Source organism: Carcharodon carcharias, chromosome 3 (assembly GCF_017639515.1).
Source record: "Carcharodon carcharias isolate sCarCar2 chromosome 3, sCarCar2.pri, whole genome shotgun sequence".
Taxonomy (NCBI): Eukaryota; Metazoa; Chordata; class Chondrichthyes; order Lamniformes; family Lamnidae; genus Carcharodon; species Carcharodon carcharias.
In genome coordinates, this window is record NC_054469.1 from 205,089,099 (window position 1) to 205,105,821 (window position 16,723).

Sequence of the window (16,723 nt, forward strand, 5' to 3'; positions counted from 1 at the left end):
CTGCTGGTGCCATGTACACTCTCTGTCTCTGCCAGCTCCTGCAGTGACTGTGAAGTGCCCTCACCACTGTGCCCCGGGACACTAGCCGTTGATCTAATTCCCACTGAGGTGCTAGTATCTGTGCTGGTGCTTCCCTGACGGAGATGGTGTGACACTGGTGAGCCTGAGACTTCAGGGCCCTCAGGTGTGAGAGGGGGCCTCTGCTGCTCCTCCTCCAGGCCCTGCTCCGCTGATGCTGAAAGGAAGAACAAGGACATTTCATTAGTTAACGTGGAGACAATGTCAATGTGCATCCCTGTCCCCCGGATCATTATGCGCTCATCCTTCCATAAGGAACGGTCAAGCCATGTTGCAAACTTCAGTCACTGAACATTCAGCATTGCCATGGCTGTTGTGAGAACAATGGTGACCTCAGTATTGGGCTAACATACCAGCCCGTGGCACCCCAGCCTCACTGACACCAATGGACTTGGGCACATGGCACCTCTCCAGATCGAGGGCCTCCTGTTCGAACTGGCTAAGCATCACCACCTGGGCTGGCTCTCTGCCAGTCCTCACGCACTTGGCGGCATTATGTGCATTCTTCGCCTGAAAAGGAGAGAAAAGCATCGATTAGTGCTACTTGTTCCGAGATTCTCTTCACAGACGGCCCACCCCAACCAGAGTGGAACATATCAGGGCTCCAGTGCCTCTTCACCCCACTGCTGCTGAATACTAACACAAAGATGCCAGGCCTGTCCCCATCCTCCCCTTAGCCAAATGCTGCCTACATCACATTTGGCACCACACAGTTTAACCTACCATAGCAAGAAGGCGCAAACACATTGAGCACAGAGGGTAGATCAATCGGTGCCATGCCACCTTGAAGCTCCCCTCCCAGCATGTCATCACCCTGACTTTGACATTTCCTGGAGTTCCAGCACTGCGCCTAGGTGCAGCTCCTCCAGGTTGCCCCCAAACCAGTAATGTGGGTCTCAGTGTTACACATGCTGTGGGGGCAGAACCCATCTCATCAACACCCTCTCAGGGTGACCTAGGCATGGGCAATATCTGCTGGCCCACCCAGCGAAGGACACATGCCCGTCAATGATTCAGTGCAGTAACTGCACTCAGACTTGTTGGGGGGAGGGGGGAAGCCTACCTGTTGGGTTAAGTGACCATTGCCAACATGGAATTCACCCTTCCTGAGCCCAAGAAGTCATTGAGGCGCGTGCAGCACTGGATCCATGTGCATCGCACCACGCCACAGGAGTTCACTATCTCCGCCACCTCCTCCCAGGCACATTTGGTCACGTGGGGGGTCCTCCTCCTTCCGTCCTGGGGTACCAGGACCTCCCGCCGTGCTGCCACCTCCTCAAGGAGGGCAGCAAGGCAATCGTCTGAAAAATGAGGGGCACAGTGACCCCCCCCCCGGCTCTACCCTCCTGCCTGGCCTGCTCACCAGCAGTGCTTTGGGGAGCCCTTCCACTGGCCATGATTCACAGCCTTTGAAAGGCTGCAGCAGTTTTTTTAAACAGGCCGCCGGGTCGCCATTGGACCCGGCAGTCATTGTGATCAGGTCTGTGCCCGCTCCTGCTCTGCCCGCCAGGCAGAAAATTCTGCCCATGGATTTCTTTTTTGTGCCCATGCATGCTGAAGCATCTTGGGAAATTTTCTATGTACATACAAGTTGGCTTTGTTGTTAGTATACAGAGCACATGGAAGACTGTGTATACACTGCATACTGCTGGTAATTCTGCTCTGTCAGAATGGTCTATTGCAATTAACCTTGGACAGAATGGCTGACCAAGGCTGGGATTTTCTGTGCCTGCAAGTTTCGGGCGTGTTCAGTAGCGTGAGCGTCAATATGGCAAGAAGACCAAAAATCAATTTCACGATGTCGTGAAACCAGTTTGTGATCATCCACACCGCTCGCCAATGGGAGGCCGCGTTCCCCGCCATCAGACGTTGGGAGCTTCATTGTAATACATTAGCATATCATTATAAGGCCAGCCCGCCAGACTCATACCCCCCCCCACCCGCTGGATCGTCCACCCACATTGGCGGAAAAACATGGTGTTGTATTTCACAACAGCGTATATATAAGGCATGCACTTGGCGGGCTGCACTTCACTCAGGACTCCAAGGTTTGTTTGCCTACCTTGCTTAGGTCAGCACTTGCAGTCTTCAGTGCCAGGCTTCACAGACAGCACCGCATCACTGTTCGGGGGGCTTACAGGCAGGTCTCTACCAACCAGATCAGCCATATGTGGATGGCTTTTCAACAGCTTCAGGGCAAGGTCTTGCTTGGAAAGGGCAAGAAGTGGCTGCAGGACAAGAACTTTACTGGGGAAGGAGAGTATCCTAGGGTGTGTGTGGGGACACATGTTGATCTGTGCAAGTGGCCTCAAGATGGTGAGGGCCGAGGGCAGTCTCTAGGGGAGATGAGCCCAGATGGAGATGTGAGGGTATGTGTGTGGGAATGAGTGGTGATGTCCCTTGAGCTGGTATTAAGTGAGATGCCAGTGGATGTTGATGGACTTGAGTGTCTGAGTTTAGAACGATGAGATGGTTGCCATACCCTGGCTGCATGGATGAGATCATTCATCCTCTATCTGCATTGGATGGCCAACCTCTTCTGTGTAACATTGGCACTGATCACCACTTCCATCGCCTACCAAGCTGGAGTGGTGATGTTGATGCCCCTCCTGCGGCCATTCCAGGGGTGGGGAACATCACCGTGGGCCTCCCTGACATCCAAAAGGTGCTCGAGAGCTGCAGTCTTCTTGCCTTTAGGGGCCATGTCTTCTTTGCTGCAGCCCTGGGCTGGAAGCACTGAGTGAATCTATACTTTAAACATGTTGCCTGACATGATGAAGCGGTGAGGTGACGACATGGCAATCGAATCGGAGCCTGCCTGCCATGGAAGCAGTGTGTATCCCCGGGAATGCATAATTAATGAGGCAGCTTTGAGACAATGCAGCGTGAAAAGCCGCCATTGCGGCCGGTGGCTATAACATCGTAAGGTGGATGATGTTAACATGTTTTGACTCTCGTACCTGCTATTTGCAATTTACAATGCATAGCACAAATTTTTCTTTGTAATAAATATGGTGAACTTTGCAGATTTTCTCAAATCCTGTATTGAGAGTGATTTTTTGTGACCTCGGTCACGAACGGGACCATCTCTGTCCACTTCATTGTATAGTGTACCACCCACATCCCCCTTCTGTCCTTCAGTGACACCTGCTTCTATATGCTCCTGTCAAAAATACTTCACCTCCCTGTTTCTTATAACCACATATTAAAACTTCCAAAGCCCAACAGCCAAGCTCTACATTTGCCATGATATCTCTGCAAGGTACCAACCTCTCACCAATACTTTCAAAGCCCTCACTCTGAGCAAAACCTTCTCCCATCCTGATCAATTTCCTGGTACAAAGCCCCTGTCTTTGGCACCTCAAGTCCTAGGAATGCAAGCTTGTATCAGGTACACAACTGAATGCAATCCATTGCCAGAACTAGCAGACCACATCTAACAGGGCGTGTTCTCCTCTGCTGTAATTGACATTGCTCCAAGATTAACCTGCAAGATAAATATGACCTCGTTCATTTGATATACTACCATGCATATCCTTAATTCCCATTAACTACCTACCCTGACCCTCACTTCTAACAAGTGTGAGGGTTTATGAATTTACTGACCCCCCAAGATGGAGACCTTCCATTCAGCTGCCTACACTGCTCTCCCTCTCATTATCCCAAATCACTCCCAGTACTCCTTAACACAATCCGACATTTTCGACCATTTGGCCAAGCCCAAATTTTGGGATTTTTACATTACGATGCTGCTGTTGGGTTAAATTCAGCACATGAACAAAATACACATGACACACAAGCTATCTGGGAATGCATCTTTAATCCAGTAGCTAGGATTGGTTGACACGCCTTGCAGAATTGTTTTTCTCTGGAATGTAATGTTAGAATGCCTTCTCTACACTGAGCACAGTGTAGGCCATGTGGATCCCATGGCAGAGGAGGTTTTTGGATCCATGGTAGCAGCTTTAATTGACAGCTCAACTACCTAACACCTAACACACAGAGCTGGATCAGAAGTCAAGACTGACTTCTTGTGTAGCTAGAGAAGAAAGTACTTTGCAGGAGTTGCAATTGGAAAGCAATACCAAGTACTATAAGAGGAAAGATAGTTTCAGGAATTGGGACTCTGTAAAGTGAGATTAGCTCACTGGAAGGAGTAGAGTGTTGTCCTTTCTTACTTTCTATGTTACGACAAGTAATGTGAAATAGATTAAAATTGACTGAAAACTTCTATGTTACGGCAAGTTATGTGAAATAGATTAAAATTGACCGAAAATCCTTGTGCTATAATTGCCTTTGCCTTGATGGAATGTATATCAGTCTACCCTGCAGAAGAAAGGAGAAAAACATGTGGGGACATATGTGAAATTTACTGTACGTGGTTCACACAATGAGGGATCTCACCGTTACGGCCGTGGGTCACGCGATACTATGACTAACAATTGCGCAGAAATGGTACACTCCTGAGCATAGGGTTGGGGGTCCGTTTACAGGATTGTCTGCTGTTGATGAACCCAAAAGTCTGAGTGATGCAGACCTGAAATATGCAACACCACCCCCCATCACTCCATTTCAGCCCTGACCCACCATTTCTCTCTAGTTTTTTACCTATTTCCGTCCCTGCCCTTTGCAAACATTTAATTGCCTACCTCCCACCTCCTGTTCCCTCGCACTAAACTACTGACCAAACAACTATTCCTGGTCTCTATGCTAGTTAATCTAAATGATCCCCTCTACTCAAGCAGTGGCTATCCCCCTTTTAGAACTGCCACCATGATCCGTCTGTCCTTACTCGCCCCATCTTCAACCTTGCTTTGCTCCCCATTGTCTTTATTTGTTGTGGACTCACAGACCAGCCCCATTGTCCCATTTGTATCACTTCAGTTGGGCTTCTGTCCCTCTCACTGAATTGAAACATTTTCTGTAACTGTGACCACAGTGCATTATTTCTCCTTGACTTCTCTACTGCCTTTGACACAGTCGATCACACAATTGTCAGCCAACACAAATTAATGGGGAAAAAGCAGGGGTATGTCACTAATTGAATAATGTTCAAAGTGCTGTCACAGCTACAATAGGCCAAATCTCTTTTCTATGCTGTTTGATTCTGTGAACACCTCTTCTACATTGTCCAGCCTATGGGAGTTTTTTCACTTGATTCCAATCTTCCTGAACCTAACATACCCAGAGTATCTCTACCAATAGCTCCTTCTTCCAACTTCACACCTTCACTTCCAGAAAACCCCAAAGATTCATTTGTTAGCATAAACTGTAGCTCAGTGATAGCACTCTCATCTCTGAATTAGAAGAGTGTGTAAGTTTGAGTCTCACTCCAGAGACTTGAGTGCAAAATCTTGCCAGATGCTCCAGTACTGAGAAGGCTCCACTGTAGGAGGTATCATCTTATGGAGAAGGCATCAAGCTGAGGCCTGTCTGCCCTCGTCTGTTATGTTTAGAAGATCCCATGGCAGGAATTCTGCAGGATGTCCTGCCTAGTGCCTTGGCCAATATTTATTCCTCAATCAGGACCAAAAAACAGTTTACATGTACTAATGTCACATTAGTATTTGTAAGATCTTGCTGTGCGCAAATTTGTTATGTGCTTCCCACATTACAATGGTGACTATACTTGCGGAGTACTTAATTGGCAGTAGGGCACTTTGGGATATTCAAAGATTATGAAAGTCATTACATAAATGCAAATCTTTATTTTCCTTTTTCTCCTTGGCCTATTTTGCCCCTCATTTACAGAATGTCTCTTGATTACTTTCTCTACAGATATGGGGTTAGCATCCACATGTATGCTGACGGCACTCGGTTCTACCTCTTTAGCCCCTGAACAATCCCATATCCTTCCATGTCACAAAACCAGTGGCCTCCACTTTCACAACATCTGCTTCATCTACCTAAACACCAACCAATCTCTTCCTGATTCCTTCATACATTGCCAGACTCAATTAGTCCAATGTTGTACTGAGTTGGCCTCCAATTTTCGATTCTCTACAGATCAACTCATCCAAAACTCTGTTGTGCTTAGCTGTTCCTGTACTAGGTTATGCTTGCCCATTATCCCTGTCCTCAGTGGATTAAATTAGATCCAAGTCACTCAGTGACTTTTTTTTTGGCGTGCTAACAATTTTTTCTGATATTTCTTTGAAATGTCTTGGGGCCAACTAATAAATACTGCTGTTATTTCCTTTACAATCTGCAAGCCAAGTTGAATATTTCTGAGGAGGTATCTAAGTGAACAATCTTGACTTCTCATTGACTGAATGTATCACGTAAACCTACAAAAAGCAGCTTGAATGCTGGCAGTGCGGTTTGTCCATCCCGATTTATTGTATTCATTAAATTGAATTACAGTTTCAGAACATAGTGATGAGGAACCTGGCAGTGACATTATCCTTGCTGTGTACGAACAAAATTATTAGTTTTGAAGTACTCAGCAGGTCTGGCCGCATCCATGGAGAGAAAAACAGAGTTAACATTTAAAGCCGAATATGACCCTTCTTCAGAACACTTCTGGGTCCCATATCGACTCAAATATAAAATTTGAAATTTCATCTTTGTGCTTAAATCCCCTCAAGGCTTCACCCATCCCTATCTCTGTAACCTTCTTCAGCTCTATATCCTACTTCTAAATACCCTTGTTTCATTGACTGGCTTCTTCTGCATCCTCCCTCACTTTACTTACACTCGGTTGGCTCAGGCCCCTCATTCTGAACTTCCCTCCGTAAACCCCTCTTTTGCTGCCTCATCCTCTCTTCTATCAAGGTCCTTCTTAAATCCTATCACTTTAAGGAAACTCTAGGTTATCCCTCTTCATACTTCAACTTTAGCCCAGTCTATCTTTCTTATTTTGAATTACACCCCTGTGCTGTGCCTTGGGATATGTTTCTAGTTTAAGGGCACGGCATAAAATTCAAGTTGCTGTTCAATGATCTGGAATGCACACCATGAATTTATGGTAACTGACTTCAAACAATTGCCATGCTTAATATTCCAAAAGATAAAACAGATTTCTTCCGCTTTTCGGTTTTATACTTTGGAACTGAAGAGAAGGACTCTAATCTTCTCAAAGGATTTTTCATATACAAAATTAACTGACAGATTTATCATTCACGATGCGTTGAAGAGGGAGTGATCTGTGTGCAGCCAAACACGTTGGTTCGCTTGTGTTGAAATTTTTCTTATGGATGTCAGTTCCTGGAAAGAGTATGGGGTAATGAATAGTTAAAATGGTGAACTTTTGCCTGCAGTTCACAGCTGCTGTCAGCTGTCCAGGAGAAGCACTGGAGCAATTACTGAAAGACTATAGGAGCCACTGAAAGTCTAATTCTGTTGTAGGTAATGCATTATCTGCTAGCCAAGTGCATCAGGAGAACTGGGGGTGGGCTGGAAAATAAAGATGTTATTTTAATTATGGGAATTCAGCCAAGCTTATGAACATCGTCACAAATTTTACTGAGTGGCTTACTTCTGAGAAAACTGAATTCCGTGTATGCAGGGAAGTTGGCTTTGTGTGACATTCAGAAAGAGATTGCAAAGGCTAACAAAAAGTGGGCACGAGTTGTTTAAGGAAGAACGAAACATTTGTGCTTGATTTTTAATTCTGTCCTCACCCGACCTGATCTTGCCAAGCCTTGAGTGGGGAGTGTTATTGCCAATGTTTGGTTTAAGTGCTAACTTCCCGCCTCAATCTCTTAAGCACATTTGTTAGACATTCCATTTCTCTTGCCAAGGCCAGAATAGAAAAGAAATCGCCAAACCGCACAGGTTTGTTTTGAAAGTAGACATGCTTGAAGCGGCCATCTCATTTCCTTTTTTTGCCTTCGGCCCCGGGCTGGTGGCTGTAGGGCTAGATAGGGAGGGGTCATGCCACAAGTGGATTTGAACGCAAGGATGAGAAAATAAAATTGCCAGGCCAAGAGCCAATTTAGGTGAACAAACACAGGGTTGTTGGGTGAATTGGACTCGTGTGAGATAGGATACAAGCAGCAGAATTTTGGAATGAGCTGTAGTTTACAGAGAATGGAAGGTGGGAGGGCATGGGAATAGTAATTTAACATGGCATTCAGGTACTGGGTCTGGCTATTGATTAGATTGCAGACTTTGTAATAAGTGCCAGATGATGGTGCATCCACCTAGACATTGACTGCCTTTATCCCCACTGTATTGTCTGCAGTATAACCTGAAGCAAAATCGCCAGCATGGTGAAGCGTTTGCAATACACGAGTTATTTTTTATTTATCTCATCACATTTAAAATTTTCATCCAATGTTCAAATCCTTCCAGAGCTTCGCCCACTCCCTATGTAACCTCTTTCAACCCACTTAGACCTCTGCCCTCCTCTAATGCTGGCCTCTTGTGCACTTGAGTTCCTTCGCCCAACATTGGAAGTCATGCCTTCAGCTGTCTTGGAATTCCCCCCCCTAAATTTCTCCGCCTCTCTACTTCTCCCTCCTTGAGCAGATCCTCAAATCCTCCTTCTTTGAGCGAGTTTTTGGGGGTTACCTGTTCTAATTTCTCTTTATGGGCAGGATTTTCCCTTCGTCAGGCGGGCGAAGCGGGCAGGCCCTGGAGCGGCTGCAAGATGGACCGCTACCTGCGATCGAGCACCGACCGCGATTTCACGCTGACTGGCCAATTAACGGCCAACCAGCGTGAAAGGCGCACTGAAACGCTCAGCGCTGCCAGGGCGGGAGCAGGAGGAGGGCGAGTGCAGAAGTCTGCGCATGCGCAGGGTAGGGCGCACTGACAGCTCCCTGGGGGCACAGAGCTGCCTCAGGGAGCTGAAGAATTGGGCACTGACCAATAGAGATTTTACAAATGATATAAGCATGTCCCCACATGTGACTCAGTCACATGTTAAAAATGATGTTGAAATTTTTTATTTTTTTTAATTACTGCTGGAAACCTCATTCCGCCCATGGATGGGGGTTCATGAAAAATCCAAAGGCCGCCTGGCCAATTTGTCTGCCCGCCAACCATAAGGGTGGATGGGCAGCAAAAAATAACATTCAATTATTTGATTAAGGGCCTTAATAGGCCTGTTAATTGTCAGTGGGCACGCTGCCAACTCTCGCACGCGTCCACCAACCGAAATATCGCACGAGTGCGCGATGATGTCAGGACGCTTGACCGACACCATCGTGCGTGATTTTATGCCCGATCGGGCCAGTTGTGCGCCCGACCACGAGACATAAAATCCTGCCCTATGTGTCTGGTAATGCTGCTGTGAAGCATCTTGGGATATTTGAGTGTATTAAAAGTGCAACATAGTTAGAATTCAATTTAATTATGCCACGTAAAAGGCCTGTTTGGTTGTCATGTGAAGGTTGAAGGGAATAGCAAGCACATCAGTTCCATTTGTGTGAGAGACCTGTATGACTCATTCATAGCAGTGTCATCTCTTGTTATAAAGAAAGAATGAACTTGCATTTATACAGCACCTTTCACACCCTCAGGGTGTTCCAAAGCGATTCATAGCCAACGAAGCACTTTTCAAAATGTAGCCACTATTGTGGGGAAATATGGCAGCCAATTGGGGAACAAACAGCAGTGCGTTAAATGAGTAGTGTGATGTGTTAGATGGTGTTGCTTGAGGGGATAAATATTGGCCATGTCATGACCAGAGGACAGGAAGTAAAATAAATATCTATATCATCCTGGCTACTTTACACACTCATTACTTTTTTGAAAATGGACAAGTGGCTGCACTGATAAAATGGCCACAGCTGACCACATGATGGTAGTTCTGCAAGCATCTGAGCAATTTAAACACGGACTCCTGGAATGTAACACCTCATGCATTGTATAAACATTCTAGCCAAACCAACATAAAGGACTAGTAGACAAGGCATCCGCACCAATGCTGGACAAAGGCAGAGCTATTGGGAACTCCCCTCCCACATTGTGATAATTGTTCTACAGTTAGCTGCTCAAAACACAATGGGCTGTAACAAGGGGCCATGTTAGCTGAATAGCTCGACCCAAAACCACCCTGTCACATGACTGAGACTTGAGCTGTTTGAATTTCTTTAATTATACAGCTTTTGAATTTTATCTTCAGTTGCAATTTAACCTCCGAAGAGAACTGGACTCCAGCTAGCAGTCTGTCTTTGACTTCTATCTCTTTTTTTTATTCATTCATGGGATGTTAGCTTTGCTGGCTGGGTCAGAATTTATTGCCCATCTCTAGTTGCCCTTGAGAAGCTGGCAGTGAGGTGAGCTGCCTTCTTGAACCGCTACAATGTATGTGGTGTGGGTATACTTACAGTGCTGTTAGGAAGGGAGTTCCAGGATTTTGACCCAGCGACAGTGAAGGAACGGTGATATATTTCCAAGTCAGGGTGTTGAGTGACTTGGAGGGGAACTTCTAGGTGATGGTGTTCCCATCCATCTGCTGCCGTTGTCCTTCTAGATGGTAGTGGTCGTGGGTTTGGAAGGCGCTGTTGAAGGAGGCTTGGTGAATTCCTCCAGTGCATCTTGTAGATGTTACACACTGCTGCTACAATGCATCAGTGGTGGAGGGAGTGAATGTTTGTGGATAGGGAGCCAATCAAGTGGGCTGCTTTGTCCTAGATGGTGTCAAGCTTCTTGAGTATTGTTGGAGCTGCATTCATCCAGGCAAGTGCAGAGTATTCCATTACACTCCTGACTTGTGCCTTGTAGATGGTGGACAGGCTTTAGGGAGTCAGGAATTGGGTTACTCATTGCACTATTCCTAGTCTCTGACCTGCTCTTGTAGCCATAGTATTTATATGGCTAGTCCAGTTCAGTTTCTGGCCAATGGTACCCCCCCCCCCCCCCCCAACTCCAGAGTGTTGATGGTGGGGGCCTCAGTGATGGTAATGCCATTGAACATCAAGGGGTGATGGTTGGATTCTCTCTTGTTGGAGATGATCATTGCCTGACAATTGTGTGGCCTGAATGTTACTTGCCACTTGTCAGCCCAAGCCTCGATATTGTCCAGGCCTTGCTGCATTTGGACAGAGACTGCTTCAGTGTCTGAGGAGTCACGAATGGTGCTGAACATTGTGCAATCATCAGTGAGTATTCCCACTTCTCCAAGTCTGATTTCCAGAAAGAACCCTATATTTCACCTACAGAGTGAACTAATATCCAGGATTCAAGAGTATTTTGCTGCTTCTTCAACGGACTCAACCCGCAACCCAGTTCCTAGGACCAAGAACAGGAATTCTGCCAGACAAAGCCACCTAAAGGAACATTCCTTGGACATTAATTCTGGACTCGAGACTCACTTGAAATCAAAATTCTTATTTTTATTGTGAGCTTTGCCCTGAACCCCTTTCTTTCCCTTATCCCTCTTTTGTTGTATGCATTCAAAAAGGGGTATACATTGCAACACCCCTTCCCGCATATTGTGTGTGTAAAATAAACTACCCCTCTTGTTTTATCTTATGTAGAATTTTCTGTGGGGTTATTAATAGAGGATTGGATAACTCCAAAACTAAAGGATTGGGGAAAATATGCCACTACTTAAAAAGGGGAACTCAAAAATCAAAAACATCATTCTGTTTATGGATGGGTAGTGAATGGAGAAATTGGTGCTGTTTAAATTAATCCCACTCCTGTCTGTAAAAGTCAAGACACTGGAGAGAATCCCCCTGCACTTCTGAAAAAAGTACCATAGGATCTTTTACATTCATTGGAGATGGCAGACTTGACCTCTGTCTAGTGACTCACCCAAAAGGCAAACACTCTGGGAGTGCAGTATTCCCTCAGTATTGCATTGTAGTGTAAGCCTAGGCTACATACACAAATCTGTCATGTGGATTGTGAACCCACAACTGTCTGGCTCAGAGCCAAGAGTGCTACCCCTGAGCCAAGAACCAGTTTGTTTTGTTGGCTTGTAATTAGAAATGCAAAGCTTGGCTTATTTCTCCCCTTTCTTAATTAAACGGTGTGTCACAATAGGAGAGAGTAGGGACGAAGAGTCAAATCTGCCTTCCCAACACCAGAGTCAATTTTAGTTAGCACCATGTGTGTGACATATTTTTGAGGAATGGAAAATCTATTCGTTCACAGATACAAGTGCTGCTGAATATGGTAACCTGCCAATACTGGTAAAAAAAAATAGCACCGCACTGTAAAAGCAAAGTGGGTGCTCCTCTTAAACATGTTCATGTTCTTTAAGTAACTGTGTAGCTAAGTGCTTTGTAATACAAGAATACTCAGTTTATCATTAACTGAGTTGTGCAGTTTGGCAGCCTTGCTTTCAAAAATGTGCTCTCTGTTACATGAATAAATCTGTTCTGCTCTACTGTTTCTCTTCTGTTGTGGCCTTGGCAAAATGACAAAACTTTCTTGTATGGAAAAATGCATAATATAAATTACAAAATACTAGTTGATGTCTGTTGGCATCATGCACAGAATTAAGACCATTGTGGCAGTGGGATTAAAGGGCAGGAAGAAATAATTGGACCAGGGTTTATAAATATAATTCAATCTCCACTTAAAGTCTTACCCTCTCCTTTATTTCTATTTTCACTTCCTGCACCCATATTTTTAATGCCCATTGTCTATGTAAACTTGTCACCCTCCTGCTGGTGGTGACATTGCAGCCTCTCTATTGCAGCATGACAAGTATACATAGACAGCTTCCATTATAAATGTTGTTATAGATATTTATAATGGCCAGGATGGAAGATTTTAAATTTCTTTTTATTCAAATGAAAAATACTGGAATCATTGAACTAAAAATTGGAATGTTTAAGTCATTTGATTTTAAGAAGTGATGCTCATCTGTTGTATGTGCACTTAGTGTAGCCAAGCATTAATTTGTGGGTTATAAGCAGATAGATCAGGAGGCATGGAAATATTCCTCGGTTAGCTATTTAAAAGTCGGTTGAAAAGAAGGCAACAAATCTCTTGGAAAAGTTTTGATTTGGCAAGTTTGTTTGCTCAGGGAAGAATCTTCAAAGGCTTTGCCATTTCCATCATGTTGCCATGTACTCATGAGTCATGGTGTTCCAATGCAGTTAACTGGTGAATGAGGGCTGCTTTGCCCAGATTAGTTATTATGAAGGCAGTGAACAATCTATTTTATCCACCTACAAAAATGTGGGATAATTTTTGGTAGAGATATCCAAGGTATTTGACTTCATGTGTTGCATGGTCTTCTGCGCATCTCCGACTTTCTTCACCCCACCAGTTGCAGCTGTGTGCTCAGCTGCCAGGCCCTAAGCTCTGGAATTCTTTCCCACATCTCTTTCCCCCTCTACCTCCCTCTGCTTTACCTCTACCTAACTGACCAAGCATTTGGGGAGATGGTGGTATAATGGTAATGTTGCTGGGCTAGTAATCTAGAGACCTACCCAAGTGCTCTTGGGACATGGGTTCAAATCCCACCATGGCAGCTGGTGGAATTTCAATTCAGTTTATAATCTGGAATTGAAAAGCTAGCCTCAGTAATGGTTGTAAAAACACATCTGGTTCACTAATGTCTACTACCCTAATACCTACCTGCCTGCTCTGGCCTACATGTGACTCCAGGCCCACAGAAAACTCTTAACTGCCCTATGAAATGGCCTAGCAAGCCACTCAGTTCAAGGGTAACTGGAGATGAGCAAGAAATGCTGGCCTTGTCAGCGATGTCCACATCCTGTGAAAGAATAAATGAAAAGAAATTGGTCTCCTGTCCTAATTCCTCCACCTTTGGCTCAATTTTCATTATGTATGTCTGATTACGTTCCTATGAAGCACTTTGGGAGACTTTACTGTACAAAACATGCTGCATAAAGACTCCGTTGCTGTTTTGTAGTTTATTGCGGCAAACTATTCAACTGAATTTGAATTCCTTTATGAATCATAGAAAAGTGTACACTCATGAGAGTAGGGCCTTCTAACAATGAAACTTTGGTCCAGATTTTTGCTGAAAAAATATAATGTAGCAATTAGTAATGACTGTCACTCAACCTCTCATGCCCACAAAGTAAACAATTAGAAGTATGAATTCTCATTCCTTCAGGTTGTGAATTGTGAAAATTTTTTAAAAATGTCGAATTCAAATATTTTTATTTTATTTTCTCACTATACCTCTCGGTGTCTATTTCCTTTCCTGCTTAATCTGACCCTTCTTTCCCATTCACTGTTTCTCTTTTCATACCTGATTTGACATCACCCACTCTAATTCACCCACTTTCTCAGTCCTTCCTCTGTTTACCCCTTAACCCTTCTCATTGGTTAAGGAGATACACTGTTTGCTGCCCTTACCGTGCTGTAATCAGCTCACCCCTCCAGCAAATTTGTGGGCAAAACCTAAGCGTGCAAGATTAAGTCACAGGGCACACTCCAGCATGATTAACAGGGCACACTCCAGCATAATTTGGGCCTCTGTTTTGAGAAGAATTCAATTGTCCAAGTTCTTTTGCTAGGTGATTAGGTGAATGTAATTGTCCAGATTGTAACAGCAAGGCTCTCCATTTGTGCAGAAACAAATTACATGTGGGTTATAGATGGTGTCTGAACTGGGGAGAATGCACTGTCACCGTGACCTCTGTGTTCCATTCACTAGCACCAATGCCAGAAGAGGTGCAATTTGATCAGGCCTTCAGGAAAGGCAGTTACTAAAACCTTGTGGTATCACTCCATCATCATGATGATGTTATAAGTGTTTACCTCAATTGCCGTGACCATGATTAGAAAATAAAATTGCAATGCATGTGCAGTCTCATTGGTAATTTATAACTGTTGACTGGTTTATTAGCACAGCAGTGGATTATTGCCTCCAAGTAACAGAACTGTTAATCTCTGATCTCTGAATCTCTCAAGCTTAATATTTTAAAAAATGGAGTAATTGTTTTGAAAATCATTGATGATGTGGTAAAGCAACTTGCACAGCCCTTGAGCAAAGGGTTACCTTTGGTTGAGGGAATGTCATTCAGGTAGTTGTTCCTTAGGTTTCTCTGTACTTTGGTGCGTCCCAATCACCTATAGATCAATATGAAAGTGCTTGTGCATCAAATTAAATCCTTCTGTGTTGATCTAAATTTGCATCAAGCTTAATTTTTTTTTCTCTCTAAACCAGGTTTCAAGTGTCCTGTGTGCTCAAAATTTGTTTCTTCGGATGAAATGGATTTGCACCTTGTGATGTGTCTGACTAAACCAAGAGTGACCTACAATGGTAAGGAGCCTCATTTTACTGAATATGCTGAACCTCAATTTGTACAGGCCATTGTAATCTTAAATGGACCACCAAAGTACCATTTTTAGCTGTCACCATCACTTATGCATGCTATAGTGAGTAGCTCATTTTGGCATCGAAGCAGCTTAGCCTTTGCGCTGTGTTTCTCACCAATAGAAAGATCTTGTTTATTTTCTCCTCTGGTCCGGATGTTTTGTGGACTGGGATGAACAGTTTCTTTTAATTGTTCCTGTTTTGATACAGTTAGTCCAGATGTGCATCAAGGCTTAGCAAGGATACCGATCTTAGGAGTGTCCAGCTATCACCAGTGCACTGTGTGAAAGATCCAATAAGCCTGTCAGTACGAAATTAAAATGCTGCTGGTTCTGAACTAATTATTCAGAAAGTCCTTCATATTAATGAGATTGAGGTGATGATTCGGTTAGTGGTGATTTTTTGGGCTCCCTGAAATAATAAGATGGTATGGATAGAGAATGACTATCATTTTATTTGAATTTTAATTTCCATGTGCATACACACCATCTGTCAGCCAGTGGTAGGTCAGAAGATAATAGAGAACAGTTCAAACTGCTGAAATATAGGGCAATACCATCGCAGAGTATATTTTGTTCAAATCTAAATATAGGTTAGCACTGATGAAAGAATTAATCCTACCCTGAGAGAAGCTGCAATATATTTAAGCAGTTTGGTTGCTGTTACTGTAATTATCAAAGTGTGTCTCAATTCTTGGATTCCCATTAACTGACTTGCTTCATCAGTCTTAGTTTTGTTAGTTGATAAAGGATGGTCAGGCTGTGAGGTTTTTCATTCTATTTTCTTCTGAGGTGTTTCTTCCTTTAGCTTTAACCATTAACTCTGCTGTTGTGCTCTGGTCAGGGAGGTGCAGCTCACTTACATCTCTAGGTGCTGTCAAAATTGGTATTTGATCAGGCTGGTACAGATACGCTTGAGTCGCGCAGCAAGCTTGAATAGTTTCTCCTCTTGCAGGATGGAATTGTGCAGTGAGAGCCCAACACATGGCTCCATTGAGACAGGAGCTTAATGTGGCGTCTAACAGTTGAGAACCCATTCCTCTAGTGCAGGAGTGACCAATCCTGGCACAGCTCTTTTCTAAGGGAATATAGGCACTTGAGGCCTGGAAAAAGTTCCCAATTCCTTCAGTGTAACCAAATAAAACATTGCATCAAGGTATCTTTCAGTTGGATTTAGCTGCATCCGTTTAATGGAAGAAATATATCAAAGGATATATACAACCTTTTAACACTGTTGAGTAGCTGGGTATAACTGATCTTCTCTGGCATTGCACATGGATAAAGGTAAGTTTATCTGTAATTGTTCTTGGTTTCCTTCCCAGTCTGTCTTATTGTTTGCCCTCCACTCAGTGTATACCTCTTGCTCTGACTTTTGTTACATTTATCTCTCTCTTGGATGCTCTTTCTCATTCTCCCAAAGATTTTGTTTCGCTAACTGTGCACA

At 44.1% G+C, this 16,723-nt stretch overlaps 1 protein-coding gene across 6 annotated transcripts in view; it reads left to right on the forward strand.

Moving 5' to 3' along the window:
- LOC121275928 (E3 ubiquitin-protein ligase znrf2-like) overlaps window positions 1–16,723 on the forward strand; it is a 189,933-nt gene that overhangs the window by 102,008 nt on the left and 71,202 nt on the right. For all 6 annotated transcript variants that reach the window (XM_041183785.1, XM_041183788.1, XM_041183789.1 and 3 more), the window contains exon 2: window positions 15,131–15,226. In XM_041183785.1, the coding sequence (XP_041039719.1) occupies window positions 15,131–15,226 (96 nt within the window). The remainder of the gene's footprint in view (window positions 1–15,130; window positions 15,227–16,723) is intronic.